Raw genomic sequence first — 17,872 nt, forward strand, 5'->3', positions numbered from 1 at the left:
AAGATCCATGTGTTTTAATATCCATTTTGTGGGGAATACGTTTACAAATTGTTTTAATAGCAGTTAGGTGCATTAATCTCACAATGCACTTTCTTACTGTAATACAATTATAGAAAACGTTTCTCTGAAGCCTGGTAGTAGACCAAGTCTGGAAAATAAAAAAAAATTAAATAAATAATAAATAATAAAAAAAATAAATTAAAAAAAAGTTTAAGAAGCATATTTCAGACTTTGAAGACTCAAGTACTTTTACAGGCAACTGCTGTCAATGTTGCTTTTGTGTTGACAGAATCCTTTTAAAAGGTTTTGTGGTGCGAAAAGCACCCTTTTAGTGGGTTTTCATAATGCACTGGGAGAGAACAAGAAAATGTTTTTCTCACCATGGCCAGTCACGGAGCGCACTTAGAACATCGTGTACCCAAGCCGGGATGCGATTTTCCTTGGGGCTCGCAGGCACAGCCGGTGGGATCGGCACTCACGCCTGCCCTGCTCGCCCTGGAGCCTCTTTGCTGCTTCCCAGCGCACCTCAGGATGACTCAGGCCCCTTAATGCGCCCGCAGGAGATACTCGGGGAGAGGGCTCTCACCCGCCCCAAAGCGAGAGATTGACGTCCCCACAGCTCGCAGGCCAAAGTGCTTTTCTTGTAAGAGCGGGGCTTGCAGCAGGAGGGGTGGAATCCCCCTGTGCCAGCTGCGGTCCAGCAGCCGCAAGGTGGCCCGAGGGGTTTGTGCCTCCCCCGCCCAATGTCTGCCATCAAGCAGCATCCTCTCTGCGTGCTGAATTCCCCCGGCCCGCAGAGCTGTTTGTGGGACTGCCTCTGAGGATTGTTGTGTGCAAAAGCCAGGGGTTGCTAGGTCCCTGAGGCTGCTGCTGCTCAGTCTGGCTAAAGGAAAACCGGCCTGTGCATACACCTAGCCCTGCACAAATCCTTCCTGCTGTCTCTCAGATCCCCGCGGGACAGCCATCGCTTTTTGTCTTATATGGTCTGTGGCATCAGAAGATGCCTCCCAAAGCCCTTGGCTGAGATGACCTGACCCCTAAGTGTCTACTGGGACAAGTGTACCCCACGCCCCCAGCACTGATGTGGCTACAACAGCTCTTATGCAACAGGGCTGGGAGAGATCAAACAAACAGCAGATATTCCCAGTTCGACTCTCCGAGTCCTGCCATTCTCAGCCTAATCTGTAACTGATCTAACAGCCAGGAAAATGAGAAAATCACTTACACAGGAGTCTGCCACAATCTTCTGAACTGGCACCTTGGTGATGCTGTGGTGGGAATAAAATTGGGTTTTCTCTTACAGATGAACCCCTCCCTCCTTGCCGTATTTGTGATACCTTCATTGTATATGATGCATCTGTGGCACAGCTTTCTGGGGGAGGTCAGGACAGGACAGGACAGGATGGATGGATGGTTGTATCTCATACTGCTGTAGCTTTAGCCAAAGCAAAACTCAGTGATGAGGATGTGATAGAAAGAGAAAGAGAATCTGGCTCTGAGTTATTAAAAGGTGCACCACAGATTTTCTTTGCAATATATCTGTGTGAACTTCCCTGATCTCTCTGCAATACTGCTTCATTCACAGACAGGGTTTTCCTTATAACTTGCTTTCAGATGCTTTGTGCAGAAAAATTTTTAAGAAGTTTCTGTCAGAGGCACAGCTTCTGCTGGTCCCATTGGGAAAATAGCGTGAAGGGGTCACCCCTAAAATTTTGCCTTTTACCGTGTTTTAACATTTTACCTGGAAGATAATCTAAAAGTTTAAGATACTGTGAAATAAACAGTTCCTACAGCCAGTATTATGCAGGTGCCATTAACAACCCAGTCCCAAGGAAGGCAAACATCCAGAGCTCCTCTTTGCTGTATTCATATATTTAAAACTTGCTGCTTTTATAACCAGGACTCCAAGCCATGTAAGGATATTAGTGGCATGTAATAGTTCACTGGGAGTTGCAGGTACGCAGTTCAGCAAAAGCAAGGCAGCAACTGTGAGCTAAAGCAACTGTAAGTGCTCTGCTCACTGATGTCTGGGGAACTAAAAAGCTCTACCTGGCTTCAATCCACCTTGCTTCATACAAAAAACCATTTGAGTGGAGAACCCCACCACCCTCTGACCTTTTCTCCATTTCTTACTACTTAAAAAAATTGGATTTTAATATCTCTATGACCTTTCAGTTTTATATTACCTAACTGGAGCAGAGAAAATGTTTTCAAGTCCAGCTTCCCTTTTTGTTGCAAAATACCTCCAGGATGTAATGTTTTGCATCACTTTTTCCAGTTAGCATCCCTGAATTTTATAACCATGGATCATGCATTCTGGGGTAGTTTGTCTCCCATCCTGTGGAATCTACACAAATGGTGAGGACCAATCCTGAAAGAGTATTTACTATAGGTTTAGCTACTTAAACTAAATGCAGTTGTTGAAAAAAAGAGGAATCATTGGACATTACATTTTTCTTCACATCCTAATACCAAGTTTATATTTTCTGATTGTGAGTCAATGCTTGGGAACTTTTGCCATCTTATGCACTTCAGTGTCTGTGCTGACTTTACCTGTCACTGTTTTCCAGAACAGCTGTGTGCACCATTTTTATTAAGAAAAAATATGAGAAAAATTTGTGATTCAGCTCTCCTTACTGCCTTGTCTTCCCCCACGAAAATCAAGGAAGAACACCAACTCTATTGAGTGTAATGACTAGAAGTATTATTCACTAATCAACACTGGAAGATGGGGAAAGATTTCTTTTGAAAGCCAGCTTTTACTCAGTTGCAAAGTCTCCTTTGATTACGTTGTTCTCAGAGGATGAGTAATGTTTTAATTATTTTTAGTTTAATTCAAGGTTATTAATCATCTTCAAACTAGCAACAAATACATGAATTCACTAGTGTTTCATATCATTGACTGTACATTTTCTTTTTCTTGGAGACATTTTCTTTGCCATCCAAGTGTTGCTGATATCTACATGCACTGGTGGAGACTATCACCTAGTGACTACAAATTTGGGGATTTGGATAAGAATTTTTTCAACTAAAATCACTCTTCGTAGGGGGTTAATACTAATCTTCCTTGAATCCAAGACAGAACTCACTGGAAAATAGTTACTTTATAGATTAGTGGCACTGAGTTTTGGAGGCATGAGAGGTATTATTGCTGAGTGGTAAACCTCCAACACTGGCAAAAAATTGGGAGTCAAATTGCCAAAAGTGCCCATCTGACCCCACTAAAGTAATCAGGATCTTTGCCTTTGATATGGGGGCAGGTATTTGTTTTAGAACTATTCATGTTTTTTAGGTATGTGCTCCCAAGAAACTCACTGAGTTTGCTGTATTTCATACTTTATTGGATAAAGCAGATGTAATATGTTTATGACTTATAAAAATTATGACTTATAATTCTTACAAGAATTATAAGACTTATAAAAATATTGTGAGATTAGTGGTAATGCATTCAGAAGAAACTTATTGCATAATTGCAGTGTATTTTATAAGTATGAAGAACCCACTTTAAGTATGGGCATATACTCAGATGACAGACAGCTTGTCTTTCATCAAAAATAAAAGATATTTTTTTCTAAAACTGTGACGTGGGGGTTTTAGCATAATGTGCTTAGTACTGAACAAATATTTTCCCCTTTCATAAACAGAGCTTTTTCTCCTATTCCAGTATTTATCTTGTAGTAAACAAGGCTTACCTCGTTAAAGCTCTGTGATAATTATATAAAAATATTCCAACCTAGGAATGGGAAGAAAGAAAGAAAGCGAGGCTACATGGAAATGAACAGTACATCACAAGAAATCCCCGTCTCAGAACACAACTGGTAGAACTGATCTGAGGAGATAAGGGTCAGGAGCTGTATTAAAACCAGAGTTATTTACTTTCCATAGAGGAGATATTCTGGACAATGGTTTTCTTTCAAATGTGATAATTTATTTTATCCCAGAAAGGTATGTGAAACATATACAGGTACCTCCTTGTGGAGCCCTTATTAAAAAAAATCAAACTAGAACCAAACCCAAAAACCAAAACACCTTTAAGTGTTAGTATTAGATGATAAGATGTTATTTCTGCATTTCTTTGCTCAAACTTCTTGTTTATTGTGATTCAGAGCAAATTTATGTGACAGTCAGATATTTCATCAGAGAAATTAACCAAAGTTATTTATTCAATGGTAAAACATTCTTTGCAGACAGTTAAAACCAACATACATTTTAGAACAATCCCAAGTGTTACTGGGACTTAGAGAAATGTTGTGTTTGCTGTACAGTAAAATATGTCAAAGAATCACCCCAAATTATATGCAAATAGCTTTTTTTTTTTTTTTTTCTGAAGACACATATCAAAGTCAATAATATACCTGCACTTGGAAGCAAGAAATCCCCAGGTAATGTAAATTCACTGCATAGAAAAATACCATATATGTTTCAGGATTTAAAACATACCTACAGAGCCTCATAGTTTATCATTATGTTGCTCCTACTGACATATGTGGTTACCTCTGGAGACTGAACACAGATTTGGGGATCAAAAGAGAGTTCAGTCTTGCAATGTCCTAGCAATTTCTGGTTTGTGCCGTGCTCTGCAAACTCCTCTGAAATTCAAAACCGACTAAAGACATCAGCATTTACATAATGAGCTCAATAGACATGTACCTGGAGTTATGAAATCACATAGGAGTCTCTGTAGACAATCTTCATTCCTAATGAGAAGGGTCAATAAATCCTGTGCAGTTCTGTCTGAAATCAGTGAGTGGCATTACAAGGGTCAGAGACTGATTTTTGACATTAGAAGAGGCCATTACGAACATCCAGTCTGACCTTTGCATAAAGCAGGGCAAAGAATGGCTTGATAGCTTGAGATCTTTTACAGAGATAGCAAGCCTGACTTTAAAGATTTTCTAGTAATGGAGATTGTAATCCAATTCTGTTTAAGTGATTAATTGCCTCGGCTGTTACAGAAATGCATTTTATTAGAAGATAGAGATGGATCGGACCATAAGGCCACACACAAGAAATTCTTTGTGCTATCTTTAAATATAAAAACTAAGAACCACATATTTTCCTCTAGGCTAAGTAGACTCTAGTACTTTATTTAAGTTATGACAGCAGACAAAGATTATTTGCTGTTTCCTGGCCCCTGTGTCTGGCTGGTGGCCCCAGTGTCTGTTGTCCAGCCAGCTCATGGCACGGAGGCCAGAAAACCGAGCTCCCCAGTCTCACCCCACCCCACATTTCAGCAGCTACGCATCTGGTGGAGCACAGGCCCTCCTGTGCTGCTAAGGGATGTGGGAGCTCTCCTTGTTGCTCACTAGGCACAAAACAGGGAGCTAAGCCACGTGAAGGGCTCCCATGCTCAGGGCAATTTTGGCTGTGGCCAGCACAGCCTGCAGCCCCATAAGGCAGACTGCGCTGCAGGGTGCACAAGCCACCAAGGACAGGCTTGTACACCCAACCAAATGTCTTTTTTTTCCTTAATGAGAAAGACTTTGTTATTCTCTCATCAAAATACGTGGTTCTGATTGATATTTACTGGGCTCTGCGTGACCCGTCTCTGTCATCTTTAGCGTGGTTAATTGGAATTATTGAGCGGCACCGGGCTCTGGCAGGCTGGGATTCACCCCTGTTGGGATGGTCCTCACCTGCCCACCCTGGACTGCTTCTGTGCAGCCTTGCTCCCGTCAGACTGAATTAAGCTGCACTGTCAGGAGCCAGAGACCCTTCAACAGTTTTCCAGCACAAGCAACACCAAATTAGTGTTTGGTAATAGGCTGCACACTGTTTTGTAATAAGAAAATATGGATGGTTCTATTTATTCCCTCTTGCTCCCTGCGATGATAAGAAATGTTCTAATTCATTATTAATTTGTTCCAACTATTTCTGGTAAATGTAAACTATGAATAACTTTAGCCATGCCATTAGCAATACCTCAGAACTACAGATGGATTTTTGTTTCTGGACACGGGCACATGGCAGTCCCACTGTTTCTAAAGGTGTACCCAAAATTCTGTCACATTTGGGTACAAAACCAGAACTTATTCACCTTGGGCTACAGCTGCATCTGAAGCAACCTGGAACACAAAAATATTGTGGCTGTTACTTGTCCAGTATAAATTATTGTATCTTGGCAGCACTTGTGAAACTTTGTATATTCAATCTGCTTAAGGGTTTACCCGTCCTCTGAACACTGGACCAGATGGAAATGAGAGTGGGGATAGATCTGCTGCCAGTGCTAAAGCCTTTTATTCTGCCCTGTGGACTAGTAAGGTCATTAGTGGCATTTTATAGGTTACTTGCTTTAGTGCAAAATAGGCCTTTGGAATATTAAGTCTTAAAAGAAGTCCTTTATTTGTTGTTGTTTTTTGCCTTTCATAATTTATTTTTCTAGTTTTTGTATATAAATGATTGATCAAAGAACCTCTGTCAGAGAGCATCAAGGACAATTCTTTCCTTCTCTTGCAGCGTACAAGTTTATTGGGTGAAAGTTGAGATATTATAAATAAATCTGTTGGTCATCCAAGGAAATTTTCTGTCGCAGGCATAGCATGGTGCATGCTCCTTGTGAAACCGAGTCTGCTGTTTGGTCATTCATTTACTTAGAAAGTGATTTTCCTGCCTTTGTGTTTGGATGGGAATGACTCTGCCTCTGTATTGTCGCAGTCATCTGCCTTCATTTACTGAACAGGGGGAGGAGAACACCCACAGGGGTAAGATTGAACACTGAGCTTCTGTGTGGGCAATCATGCAAGACACAGGCAACCCACTGGACTTGTCTCTCACAGTGAGTTCTGAGCAGCGGCAAGAGCAGAGTGACTGGACTGCTGGTTCTCTTACACTGTTGCCCTGGCAAGTGCTGTCCTGCCTCCTCACTTCAGAGAGGGAAAGGAAAAAAAACCAACAAATCAGTCCTTTTTTTTTTTTTTTTTCCTGTTTGCTTGGAAGTAAAGTTATAAAAGGTATCAAGGAATTATCTGGAAGATTCTCACAGAGACTTTGCTAATGCTTGGTGGTCTTATGCAAAGAGGCTGGCAAGGGTCCTGGCTACCAGGTGAGGCTTGCCTCTATCATCTCTTGAGAGATTTGTAGTCCCAATAATGTCCCTGGTTGTTGTTTTCTGGGTTTTTTTTTTGTATTTTGTACAATCTACCCAGAACATCCCTGGCTGACCAAACTTGTCTGGATTGCAGCTTTGTCCCTTTGGACATGAGAAAGCACACAGATGTTTGTGGTTTCTACAGTGTGCCTGAGCATTTTGCTGTTTTGCGTAAAGAAAGTATGAGAAGGAATGGTTTAATAAAAGAAAAACAATTCTGCAAATTAAATACTTCAGCTGTTTCTGTCCCTGAGTGGATTGACATCTAGCCTACATGAGGAAAGTGGGGCTTTCCCTCCTCTGCCACAGGTTCTACATCTCAGCTGAAGTGCTGAAATGTCCCCTAAGCAGTGTTAGAGCTATAATACCTTCTGTTCTGCTGCCAGGCTATCCTTAATTAGCCTTTTCCAGATGACCACAGCCACAGCTGAATGATTTCATGGATGGGTTAATAGCCCCTCTGACAAGTTCATCCTTCCCAGGAGCTGGCCCTTGAGGAGGAGGAGGAGGAGGAGTCAGGAAAGCCAAGAAAAAGGAAAGGCTGGTGTTATGTTTGTGAAACAGATGCAGACAAGTATTTATTGGCATGCTGGTTAGCAATAGGTTCCCCATGCCACCCCAGTAAGAAAGGTGGCCTGGCAGAGAAAGTTACAAGGCAGATGATAAACTCATAATGTGTGAGTGTGTGAGAGAGGGAGACAGCTGGTTTGGCAGGATTGCTTGCTTTTGAGAAAGAAGAATTAATCCTTTTCTATACTGGCAGAAATACATGTGTCCTTTCATGATAAAATTATGTTTTCCAGGTACATAAATTCTTCCAGGTTCTTTTTAAAATATGCAGCTAATCTGGGACATACTGAGGAAATAAGAGTATAGTTGCTGGACATCCAAAAAATGTGTATGAGATATATGTCTTTATGGAACAATAGAGTTTCCTGACAGTTTGATAAATTACTCATAGTATATTTTATAAAATATGCATAAAAAAAAAGGGGGTTTCTGAAGGGTCAAAAAGACACCCATCATGGTACATGATGAAATAAATATGTTCCTTTGAACTAGAACTATAGCAGCAAGGTTTCCAGCAGTCAGCTGCAGTCAGGTTTGACAAGGCTCACAGGATGTAAGCTCTCCTAGAAACTTCTATAAATTAAAATACCCTAGTTAATAAAATAGATATTTAAAATAGAATAGTCAGATAAATTAAAAGGTCTCATTTAAGCTGGTAGGGGAAAGATGAAAGAAATTCTGCCAATAAAAAAACCCTGCTTTTCTTCAGATGCTGCAGTAGGAATTTGCCCTAGAGGCAAGTATTATATACCTGAAATCTCTCTCAGCCTTGAAATGACAGTTATTGAGAAATTTACTTGTACGCAGAGACCGGATTAAAACCTTTACTTCCTCAGCCTAAACCACAGTCATGTCATAATCTTAATCACTTTGCACACACACCCCTGTGGCGTAGAGTGAGATGCTATGAAACTTTTATTGGCACGAACTGTGTGTGAGTTAGTCACTCAACCAGAAATGAGAGCTTAGAAGATGCATTTTTTACAAACCATCCTGAAATTGCTGCTGCATGCACAGTACCACCAGGGTCTCTGTGTGGGGTCTGTAGCTTCAGGTTTGTTTTATGGGTATCTCTACCTCTGTGCTGCTAATGCCTGTTATTTCAGGCATCCTTACACTTTCTGTAAGGATCTAGAGGAGTGGGGATGGAAGAGAGGAAATGCGGGTGTATCTATCAAGAGTAGCTGAAAGTAGCTTTTCTAAAGTGAAAACAGTCACAGCTTTAAAATGTATTACCTGTGTGTGTCTCGTCTCTTTGGAAAGAAGTAGTTTTTCCTGTTCGTTAGGCGGAGTGTGTGTTCAAGCCTTCATACCGACGTGATTCACACAATCCTTGCCACACCGGTTTCTAGAAAAACCCGTCTATACACCCGCTACCGCCGAGCCATGACAAAGGAAACCAAAAATCCCCCTGCACAAACCCCACCAAAGCCCGGTGAAAGGGAGCAGCGGGCATCCCTTTCGGGCTGTCCTCTCTCGCAGCCGTGCCCGGCAGCCCGGCGGCGCACGGGGGGTTTCTCCGCAGCGCTCCCCAGCCGGGGCAGGGGCCGGCCGCAGGTGCGGAGCTGCCCGCGCGGTGGCGCCCGGCGCTCACGGACCGTGCGCGGCAGCGGCGGGGATGCCCCGGCGCGCTGCGGGCCCGGCGCGGGGAGCCACGGGCACCCCTGCTCCGGAGGGACCCCTGGGGGTGACCCTGACCCCAGCGGGAGCCGCGGGGTAACCCTGCTCCAGCGGGACCCGTGGGGGTGATCCTGTCCCCAGCGGGAGCGGTGGGGTAACCCTTTCCCCAGCCGGAGCGTCGGGGTGACCGCTTCCCCGGCAGCTCCGCCAGACGTCCTGCCCTGCCCCGTTCCTGCCGGCCGTCCTTCTTCCCTGCCCGCAAGGCCCGGCACAGAATGACAGCGGGGATAGCGTCCCGCTTCGTCCCCTTGTCCTGAATCCCCGCCCGGGATCGCGCCGCTGGCCATTTCTACGGGAATCATTCATTCACGTCAAATTTCCTTTATCTCCGGAAAATATTGAAACCTTAAATGACCGTAATAGGAATATAATTGTATGGTGTGTTTTTTGTTGTTGTTGTTTTTGAGAAATCGATTTGGGCTCAAATAACTCATCCGAGCATGTTACACCAAACCCATTCAAATAGGAAACAGGAGAACTATATTATTGCTGCTTCCTGAACGCTCTGCTTATGATCCCAGTAATTAAAATGTCTAGTAATGGCTCCTGCAGCCTGGATTTCTTTGGGTAATTCTCGGAAATGAAGGGCACATTTTCGGTCGTGGAGGGAGGGGAGTGCGGAGACGAGCAGCAATTGCAGCGGCTGGGAGCCCGCCGGTGGCCCGCGCCCGGAGCATCACTTCGGGGGAAAATTATTCCGGCGGCGGGGAAGTCCCCAGAGAAGGGATTTCCTTCCCGGTCCCTCCGGCAAATCAACTTTTTTTTTTTTTTTTTTCCCTCATGGCGATGCTCTTCCCTCCCTCTCTGCCAAGCGCTGCGAGCTGCACATCTGTCTCTTCACGAGGCGGAGAGACGAGAGGGTCGGGCCAGGGGAGTGGGGGGGAAAGCCGCCCCCCTCCTCCCCGGGCAGCGCCGGCCCCGCGTGGGACCGTCCTTGCTGCACTGCCGTGGGGCTTGTCCCCTGCGACCCGCGGCTTCAACACACGCAGAGCTGTCACGGCACTGCTGGTTTACCCGGCGGGGGGAGCCTTGTGTAATGGGAACAATATTAACAATCCTTAAAGCAAAAAAAAAAAAAGTAAAAGGAAAAGACAAAGAAAAAAAGAGAAAAAAAATAAAAGGGGGGCCTGGGAAAAAAAAAAATAAAACCAGGCACTTATATTCTTAAATCTCCGCGGAAGTGGGGGGTTCCGAGCCAGGGCTGCTCCGCCTGCGCGCTCAGAGCCGGGCGGCTCCGCGGGGGCCTGCGCCCATGCGGCGGCCCCGGGATGCGTTTGGGGTGAGCTGGCCCCCCTGGAAGACCCGGAGCAAAACCGTGGGGGAGTCAAACAAGCCCGGGGACCCCCCACCCCACCCCTAACTGCTCTCCTCCGCTTCCCTTCCCACGTCAGGTAAAACTTTACTGTGGCGAACATCCTTTTAGGTTTGTGCGGTGGGGTTTTTCTGCGTGTTTGTTTGGTTGTCAGAATTTCTTTTTCTATTTTTTTTCGGGGGGAGGGAAGTGTGAGTTGGTGTTTATGAGAAGCTTTATGACTCCTGATAAGCTCATCTTTGAGGACGACACAGAACTGTGTTCCTTGAGGAATTGGGGTGGTGACGTCTTTTCTGATACCCGATTATTACGTGACTGAGGAAAAAAAAAAAAAAGGCATTTGATTCATGAATAAAAATCCGGACACCACTACGGGGGCAACAAACAATATTGCCCATCCTCTAAGGTAACAAGCAGGCAAATGTTTACGAAGACAGCTCTTGCCGAAGCGGGGTGTTTGCAAAGATTTTCTTGCTAATTGCGTATCAGACGGAAGGCTGCGGAAGGCTGGTCAAGTTTGGAGCCACCGAGCAGGAGAAGAAGAGAAGGCTGAAGGCGCTCAGTGAGGGGAGAGAACTGGGGAAGACAACATCGCACGCAGCCAGCCCGCGGCTCCCGCCTCCGCTCCCTCCCGGACTCGCTCACTCTCTTTCCTCTTCCCCAGAGCTCGGTTCTCCGGCGACATCTCGCTCCATCCCTCTTTCTCCATTCCCTTGTAGACTCCACTCCAGATCTGTGCTCCTACCTGCAAACTTTTTTCCTTTATCTTTTTTTTCCCCCTCCCGTCTCTCTTTTTCTTTCTGGAGTGGATTGCCCTAAAACCAGCAAACAACTAACTGCTGCCGCTTCTGCATCTTTTGCATCCTGCCGGTCCTTCGCCCATCGGAGAGGCGATGTCACGAGGGTTTTAACTCCTTTTGGACGCAACTTGGGAGAGAGCTCGATTTCTCCCCCTCCCTGTTTTGGGTCTTAATTTTTTTTTTCTCTCCCCAAGACCTGCCGTTTTAGTTTCGCAGCCAAACCCTCTCAGTGCCGGGTGTCTAGAGTTTAATGGTAAGGACACGAGGTGGCTCGCCGGGCCTTCCCGCAGCGGTCCCGGGGCGGGCGGGCGGGCGGGCATCGACGGGGCGGGCGGCGGCCGCAGCTCTCTGCGCCGGGCACGGCTCTGCTCCTCTCCGTGCTGCTCCGCGCCGGCACTCAGCTGCCCGGAGCGCTTGTCCCTCGGGGCCGCACTGCCTCATTTTCCGGCAGGCGAGGCCAGGGGGTTGGTGAGCCGTGGGGTGATTTCTTTGGGTTTTTGTTAGTGATTTTTTTTTTGTTTGTTTGTTTTCGGGTTTTTTTTTTGGTATGTTTTTTTTGGTTTTCGGTTTTTTTTTGTTTTTGTTTTTTTTTTTTTGACAGCCGTTTCCTTTCCCTCCCGCACAGAGTGGCAATGTGTAGCAAAGCGATCTTAGCACTCCTGGTCTATGGCATAATAATGCACTGCAGCGTCTACTGCTCACCTGCGGCCGGACTTCAGTACCCGGCACTCAGGTAGGTCCGTCAGCTGTCCGAGAGCTCTGTCGGGACTACTTCAGCCTCCCTCAGCCCCAGCTTAGCTAAGGGCAGCGGAATCTTACCGGGAAGGAAAATGAGAGGGGATGTGGAGTAGAGTCACCAAAGGAAATCCACTCCACTTGGGCTGTGTGCCCACTCCCTCCACCTCAGCATAGGACCCCCTCCGGCTGCAGCACTGGCATCCCTCAGGTCCGCTCCTGGGGACCCCCGTGCTGTGACCCACGGCCTCTTGTCCCCGGTGGAAACTCCGGGAGTGGGGGACCTGCTCTTCTGCCTGTCGGCGGGAGCGGGCTGAGGTCCCGGCTGCATATCGACGGGGCCCAAAAGCTCCTCTCCCCTGTCTGCCCCCTCTCCTGCGGGGCCCTTGGCAGCCTCTGGCTGCCCGCAGCTCGCCCAGGGGGAGCCGTGCATCGCCTGTCCGTCTCGGGGGGCGCGGGGACGGGTGCGCCGTTGTCTGCAAGCATGTGGGAGCTGCCACGGTTCGTGTAGTGGCATTGGAGCTGGCGGGGATTCAGACTCTTCCCCTGTTTACCTGTCTGTGTATGACAGCCCTTCTCAAGAGGGAAAGGGGCTGGCACAAGGTTGTTTGGTTTTCTATATTCGGAGTTATCTTGCTGGGCTCCAGCACAGGCTGATGCCTTGTGCTGTCCCTTTCCAGCTGGGAGCCGTGGGCGTTTGAATCCCTCTGTGTGTGGGGCAGGAGTGGAGGACACCCAGAGGTACCAGCACAAGGGAGTTTCCTACTCTGGTCTGCGGCTGCGGTCTCAGGGCACCTGGGCCGGGACGGCCGATGGCAGCCTGCTCTCACCCTGCTTGTCGCCTGCTCGGGCGACCGGTGCTGCTTGGCTTGGGGGGAGTTTTGGGCTCGGTGCTGTCGTCCTGCTCCACCGGCGCTTGGTTCTGTAGTGGGGTGCCCTGCGGGGGTCACTGCCGTGCGGTGAGCTGCTGCGGTGAGATGAAGGGGGGGAGGGGGCGATGCCAGGAACGCGAGGTTGTCCGAGGTGGGTGTCCTTTTTGAGGCTCTGAGGTGTCCTTGCAGTAACCCGGAGCCCGTCGGAGCTGGCTCGGAGCAGCCTGTGTCATCTTCCTGGGCAGTGAGGCTAGGGGGCAGCGGGCTCGGTGGCCTGAGGGGCCATTAGCCGGCAGCAAGCAGGCTTTCTTGATTCAAGTGCCTGAATTAGCAGGAGTGAAACACTTTAGCGGCATCTATTATTAATACCTCCGCTAAAGCTCACAGACAAAAATAGCTGCCTGTAACGTGCAATGACCTACATCGTACTGCAGGGAGGGAGGCAGAGAGCGGGGGCTGGGGGGGCTGGGACACACACAAAACTGGCGAGATCTCAAAGGGCAGAGTCACCGTTCAACGAAAAACAGCAGGAGAAGCCCCCCCGTCCCGGCGGGGGCTGCGGGGAGGAGCGGGGCGCGGTCCCCGGCCCCGGCGGCGGGGCTGCCGCTCACCGCCCCGTCCCCCGGCGGAGGCTGCTCGGCTCCAGCCCAGCCCCTGGCACACGAACGCGTGTGTGCGCGGCAGCCTGCGCGCCTGGGCGTGCGCTCCGCTCGGGAAGCATCAGCCACGGCTGTGGCACAGAGGGGATGTTTTTCGGGCCGGGGCGTGGGCCGCGGAGGGCGGGGGGAGGGGGTGGCATGTTTGGGGGGTTTCTTGGAGCGCGTCTGACGGCGGGTGTGTTCCCTCCTCCGCGGTCCTGCCCCGCAGAGGAGAGGGCGGGGATGGAGAGCGGGCGGGTGCAGGGAGGGGATGGGGCAGTCGGACGGGGCTCCCGGGGTTCCCGGGTCGGCTCCGCCGAGGAGTGGCAGCCGAGGCAGCCGGAAGCCGGCAGCGGGGAGTGGAGCGGAGAGCCCCGCGGAGCCAGGCTGACTCCTTCTCCTTGCTGCTCTCGTTGCCAGGCTGGAGGATGAAGTCTACGACGAGGACGGGAACACCCTGCAGGACTTCGCCTACGACCACGAGCCCCTCGGTATAGCGAATCCGTCCTCCATGATCGGCGAGATGTACACCTTGTATTACCCACCGGAAAAGAGGTGACTGCAACTCGCGGGGGTGTCAGGCGTGAATTTGGAGTAGGGAGAAAAACGGGTCTGGCAGAACCGATTGGGGGAAAAAATAGTAATAATACCTAACAAGCAAATAGCAACAACATCAAAATAAAAATCCCGAACCCAAACAAACTACAATACTGCCCAGGTCCCGGTGCCCAGTGTAAAGCTCAGAAGAAACGGAAAAGCCGCCTTACCTCCAGCAGCGCGGGGGAGGGAGCGGGGGAGCCGCCCGCGCCGAGGAGGGCTAGCGATGCTCCCGCAAACGGAGCAGAAATGCCCAGCAGGCGCGGAACGGAGCGAGCGCGGCAGGGAGGGATCTGGGTGGGGACGAGGGGTCCCGGGGGACGCGGGGAGATGCCGCCCTCCGCTCGCCGGCGGAGAGGGATGGGCACCGCTACCGCCCGGGCTCCCGCAACCCGCCGCAGCCTACTCCCGGGCCTCGCCGCTCACCCGCGGGCTCTTCCCTCTGCCCAGGCACGCCGATGGGATCTTCAACAAAGCCTACAGGAAACTCCTGGGCCAGTTATCTGCCAGGAAATATCTGCACTCCCTGATGGCCAAGCGGGTCGGGTAAGGCTCTCTGCTTGTTCTTTTCCTCGGTGGGCGTTGGTGCTGCTGGAGCGGAGACGCTGGAAGGGCCGCGGCTGGGGGGAACAAAGCTGCTCCGGCCAGGGTCGGGAATGTGCTGAGCCCGCGATGAGTCTGGTGGAGTCCGGCTCCCCAGGCATCGTCTGCCCCTGGCCGCTCCCGGCGCAGCGTGAGCCTGGTTTTCAGCGCGGGTGTCCGCGGAGATTTGTTTGGGTTACTATGCTAGGGTATAAAGATGTATGTGTGTGTCTATATAGAGATATACACACACACACATGCATGCATCAGTATCTATATATCTATATATCTATATATCTATATATCTATATATCTATATATCTATATATCTATATATCTATATATCTATCTATATATCTATATATCTATATATCTATATATCTATATATCTATATATCTATATATCTATATATCTATATATATCTATATCTACATCTATATCTATATCTATATCACCTATATCTACTCATATGTCTCTACAAATTTTTATAATCAACCAATTTAAAATTAGCAAGTTGGGCAGCCCTTACGGTTTGCCGGGGGGAGCAGCTTATGGAGAGCGATGACCGAGGGCTCAGCTGCAGCAGTGGAGGCTCGGTTACAGCCCTGCGCACCCCCAGCCGCCGGGAGGGGCTCCCCGGGGCTCCCCGCCGCCGGCGGGGCAGGGGCCAGCCCGGTGCCACCCGCTGCCCTTCGGCAGAAGGTAACACGTTAATGAAGCCCCAGGGAGAGCAGCTTTGGCGGCCGCAATGAATAATTCATGGCGGGGAGATATTGTCTCTCCCGCCGGCGCCACTTGCGCGCACAGCATCGGGACCGGCTTTCGGCGCGGCCTTTGTCTCCCCGCGCATCTTCCGCGCAACGTGTTGCGCCGGGGGCAGCGGCCGGCGCGGGGCTGCGCAGGGCAGGGGGCGGTGCGGAGGGGCGCGGAGGAGGGCGGAGCGGCCCCGCCTGATGCAGCTGTGCTTCTCGGTGCTTGCAGCGGTGCCAGCGGCGGCCTGGGGGACGATGCGGAACCGCTGACCAAGCGGCACATAGACGGCATCTTCACGGACAGCTACAGCCGCTACCGGAAACAAATGGCTGTCAAGAAATACTTAGCAGCCGTCCTGGGGAAAAGGTATAAACAAAGAGTTAAAAACAAAGGACGCCGAGTAGCGTATTTGTAGCGATGTGAGTAACCAGCCACTCCTGTGTATACAAAGTCCTAAGAGAGAGAGAGAGAGAGAGAGAGAGAGAAAGAGAGAGAGAGAGATAAACCCAACAACAACAACAAAAAAAATCTAAACAAAAACAAAAGTCATTTCCAAACTGACTGAACAATCACCGCTCCTGTGTTATCTAAACATGTATTTATGTATGAAGTAAAGCCATTAAATGAATATTTTGATAATAATATTGTTTTTCTTTTGTACAAAAAGCACTAGAGAAACGCACAGATCTACTTTGTGGACCAATCATTAAGTTATATATAATATATAAATATATATATATAAATACTACTAAGAATAGTTAAGAACAATTCTTCATGAAAAGCCTGCACAAGAACAAGAATTCGCCTGAGCTGTTTATGTTTTTATATAAATAGAAAAAAAAGAGACAATCATTGTTTTGAATATTACTCCTATTTTTGTAACAGAAATTAAAAGGATAGTATTTTTATCCGCGACAGGGTCGAAAACATTAATTTTCACCATTTGCTACTGTACATAGAGAAGGATGACCTGCTCCCAGGGGGATTATGAGGAAATTGATTTGGGAGAATTGGTGAAGCAGATTCTTCCCCTGGTGAGTCTCAAGGCAGGCTCCTTTGCTACTAGCCTCTCTGAAGGGGCAGCATCCCCTTTCTTCTAGATTTCGATTATTTTTTTTTTCCTCTCCTGCTTTCTTTGATTCCAGTTGTATCTCTATTAGTGTATCCTCAAACAATGAGCTTAGAGGATAATTATCTTGTGGAAACAACAGCTCGATCCAAATTGTGCATCTCTGTTGCCTATTGAAGGGAGAAATAGTTAAAAAACCAAAACTAAAATAATAATAATAGTAAAAAAATCAAAATAAAACAAAAAATAGCCAAACTCAAAACCCCAACCCCAAAATCCCGAACCAGCAGCAAGGGTAGTAAGTACTAAGCCCCGTGCACTGCTCTTCTGGCTGTCTGGGCAGAGTTGCAGAACAAAGCCAAAGCAGAGACAGGACCCGTTTGGAAAGAGTGGGGAAGTGAGCGGGGGCGGCCCCCGGCGCGCCCCGGGGCCGGAGCCGGTACCGGAGCCGGTGCCGCAGGGTCGAGGTAAGACGAGGCGATCCCACCTCCGATCCGCTACCCAACTGCCCCGGGCAGCTCGGTACTGGACCTGGATGCAAAGTACAGTGTGTTACTCTCCAGTGCTGTCCATGCTTCTCATCTTGTGTAATAATGAGCAGGGTTCTCGCCTTTGCATTTTTCGGTCGGAGTTGCTCTTTTCTTTAAATGCTTTTTCTTGTAGGACCTCCCGCCTCTCATCCTCTCTTCGAACTTTTCCGAACTCTGTTTAACCCACCTGAGTCACCTTTTTGGGTTATGTTCTTTTTGGAAAAAAGAAAAAAAAAAAAAAAGATTGTGAACGCTCTCTCACTCCTTTGTTCTGTTTTATGCAAGCTCTTATTGTACAAGTTTAGGAACCCCTGTTGTAGCTACCACTAAAGAATTATGCACTATTACGAAAGTTTTTGTTCCTTGTTTATTGAGTTTGGAGGTAAAATGTATTTTTCTACATTCTGGCTTATTGCTTAGTAAAATTTATTTCATAAAACGAACTTTTGTCATAAAAGAATGTGTAGTGTTCACCTGTGGTCCGGTTTCTAACGAGATAAACCATTTTCACCTCATCTCTCTATGTACGGACTCCTATCTTACCGTCTGCCCGGGGGTCGGTCCCGTCCCCCGCCCGGGCCGGGAGCGAAGGAGGAGGACACGTAGGTACCCGCTTCCTTCCAGCTCACCACACAAACCTTACAGG

General features: G+C 48.3%; 1 protein-coding gene across 4 annotated transcripts; it reads left to right on the plus strand.

Moving 5' to 3' along the window:
• Nucleotides 1-10,603: 10,603 nt before the first annotated feature.
• On the plus strand, nt 10,604-17,669 carry ADCYAP1 (adenylate cyclase activating polypeptide 1). 4 transcript variants are annotated; one of them, XM_088056885.1, is made up of 5 exons: nt 10,604-10,728; nt 12,075-12,182; nt 14,115-14,249; nt 14,742-14,837; nt 15,856-17,669. In XM_088056885.1, the coding sequence occupies exons 2-5, from the start codon at nt 12,082-12,084 to the stop codon at nt 16,040-16,042; spliced, it is 519 nt and encodes a 172-aa protein (XP_087913011.1). In that variant the 5' UTR covers nt 10,604-10,728; nt 12,075-12,081; the 3' UTR covers nt 16,043-17,669. The 4 variants fall into 4 exon arrangements, with proteins under 4 accessions (XP_087913011.1, XP_005517287.1, XP_087913013.1 ...); XM_005517230.2 differs by lacking the exon at nt 10,604-10,728 and adding an exon at nt 10,911-11,702; XM_088056887.1 differs by lacking the exon at nt 10,604-10,728 and adding an exon at nt 11,831-11,917.
• The last annotated feature ends 203 nt before the right edge of the window (nt 17,670-17,872 follow it).

This window comes from Pseudopodoces humilis, chromosome 1 (genome assembly GCF_049639895.1).
Source record: "Pseudopodoces humilis isolate 2021_Gansu_Grassland_sample_001 chromosome 1, ASM4963989v1, whole genome shotgun sequence".
Taxonomy (NCBI): domain Eukaryota; kingdom Metazoa; phylum Chordata; class Aves; order Passeriformes; family Paridae; genus Pseudopodoces; species Pseudopodoces humilis.